Here is a 2,655-nt window from a genome sequence, read left to right as displayed (position 1 = left end):
GGTTTTCATGTTGTGGTTTCTGCTTCCAACTTATCCCTGAATGCCCATTGATACTTTGGAACTTCAGTTGCACCTACATGAATTCCATATACATACATCATCATATAGCCCTATGCCCGTTACACGTGTGTACATGAAGTGTGCAAGTAGTCATCCATTGAGATAAATTTTATTCTTGTTTGCATGACAGTTTTGAACAAATGTCTACATCAGACGAGAGGGACCAGTTCCTGGTGACATTTGGAGACTGGCTGACTGACATTAGGAATCAATGCTTATCGCATGATCTTGGACAGTAAGGAGGATGTCAAAACATGATTATTAAATATCATGTTTTCTACAAGTGAGATAACTACCTGTATTGTAATGTAATTGCAATACTAAATATCGGCAGAAAATTATCAGTAACTTGATTAAACGTTATAAAGACATAAAATATTGATATTATCCTGAAGTTGACCTATTTGCCCATGCTTGTGAAACAACATTTATTATTTGTAGTCTTCTTATACTTGTAAAACAGTTGAAACATTAAACTGTCAATTGTCAATTGTAATGGACCTCTTTCACCTTTTTCTACTAATAAACATGATTTTGACATCTATTTTAATATGATCGCTATTGATATTTTGGCACCAAAACAAGTCATGATATTGACTATAAAAACATGTAACACTTTTCACCTTACATGTGTGTTAATAACAGGCTTTCACTGTGTAATTTTCTATTTTCTACATCCCTTACATTTAGACCAAAGGTATTCAATTTTCTTTTATGATGGTTTACTCTTTAAGGGATGGTCAATCAGATGCTATATATCACGAAAAAAGAAAAGTTCTAAATACCATCATTAAATGCTTTATATGGATAATTTCATTAATGGATCTAAAAATCTTCAGTAAATAAATCAAGAATAAATAAAAAAAAATAAAAAAAGAACCCTCACAGGGCTCGACCCACTGACCCCTGGAGTCCTGGAGTAAAACGTCTCCCATTTTGACCACTCGGCCATCCATGAGCATAAACTTATAGTTGTATTTTCTACTTTATATAAGCAATGCTCGTAGTTTCACAAAATATAGCAACAACAACAACATAACTCTCCAAATTACCTGTTAGACATACTCTTTTTACTACCGAATATACTGAAAATATGAAACTTAAAAACATGTTTCAAGTAATGTTATATTACCAGTCTCGATATTTTAATCAATATAACTAATAATTGTTAAAAATACGGTATTTTAGAACTTTTCTTCTTTTTCTTGATATATAGCAATCTGGTTGACCATCCTTTTAAAGAAACATGTTGCATAACGTTAGAGTGAACCATTTTAATACGCCCTTGTTGAATGATGGGTTGTTGCCTGCAAGGTGTCCACTCTCTAAAATATTTGATTAATATATCCTATTTACTTTGTGAACTTGGTGACAGTGTTTGTAGTAGAAATAATTACTTTACCAAGCTTGATAACCAGCTATATCAGGAACTAAATTAGTTATGACGCCTGAATTGTCAAATATTTACCAGATTGCTCTTTTAAGCTCTCTTCGTTCAACAGTTTTTGATTTGATACTCTTGGATGACAATATCCATGGGCATATTATTTTGGCCAACTTTGCTGTACAGTCATATTGTGTTGAACATTTTGAGCACTGTATTACATGAGTTGAAAATAGCTTTGATGGGTTAAAAAGCACCCCCATTGTGTGTGGTAGTTTTCTTAATATGGCTATAATATACTTGGGCTTTTCATCCCAGGCCCTTAGGTGAGTGACCTTGAGCCTTTTGGCCCTCTTGTTTTCCGTATGCCTTATGTATAATAACCATCTTTCCAGAACATCTGCTGTAATCAGCCAATTCATTGATGGGATGAATGAGGGAGACTGTGGGAGCTAGTCAAACACAACGGGGAAGCATTTAAGCCAGTCCTTTGCCACTCCCAAAGAGCTCTGGCACAAAGTGTGTTTGACGAACTGTGCAGCTATGAATACAGCATTGAAGGGTCTAATAACAGTGCAGCACAGGAGGAAATAGTTTATGCCTGGGAACTTTTGCTTGGAGGCTATTGAAGGTAAAATATTACCAGCAAAACACAGTTATCTTCTAAGTTACTTTGAGAGCTTAACAAGCCAAAAGTAAAATTTACATATACTTTTGTCAGCAGACATACAAGTCAGACTTATATAAGTTTAAGGGTATTTTTTCCCTTCATAAATCTATTGAAATTGAATTTACTACAATGAAGCCTATATGCATGGTTGTTAACCAGGTTTTCCGAAGGAAAACACTGGTTATTAGATTGGTGAATGTCGGCGGGCGGACGGAACAATTATAAATGAGCTTGTCAGGGCCATAACTATGTAGTTCATTTTGAGATTTTAGAAACATTTGGCACATTTGTTCACCATCATTGGACGGTGTGCCATGCGAAAGAATTACGTCGATATCTGCAACGTCAAGGTCACCACTTTGTCAGTTCCAAAGGTAAAAAATTGCCATAATGATCGTGTCTTGGCCATAACTATGCATTCATTGTGAGATTTTAAAATTACTTGGTACATTTGTTCAAATCATAGTTTGGTGTGTCATGCGAAAAAAAATTTACGTTCTGTCTCTAAGTGCAAGGTTCTCACTTTGAGTTCAAAGGTCAA

The 2,655-nt window shown here is 34.8% G+C and overlaps 1 protein-coding gene across 1 annotated transcript in view; it reads left to right on the top strand.

Moving 5' to 3' along the window:
* Nucleotides 1–200: 200 nt before the first annotated feature.
* The window catches only part of LOC127865522 (uncharacterized), a 13,599-nt gene continuing 11,144 nt past the window's right edge, over nt 201–2,655 (top strand). The window contains exons 1-2 of the mRNA XM_052405369.1: nt 201–295; nt 1,763–1,770. Of these exons, the coding sequence (XP_052261329.1) occupies nt 201–295; nt 1,763–1,770 (103 nt within the window). The remainder of the gene's footprint in view (nt 296–1,762; nt 1,771–2,655) is intronic.

The sequence above is a fragment of the Dreissena polymorpha genome, chromosome 2 (assembly GCF_020536995.1).
Source record: "Dreissena polymorpha isolate Duluth1 chromosome 2, UMN_Dpol_1.0, whole genome shotgun sequence".
NCBI classification, from domain to species: domain Eukaryota; kingdom Metazoa; phylum Mollusca; class Bivalvia; order Myida; family Dreissenidae; genus Dreissena; species Dreissena polymorpha.
The sequence above is the reverse complement of the archived record's forward strand: the minus strand, read 5'-3'. Positions and strand labels throughout refer to the sequence as shown.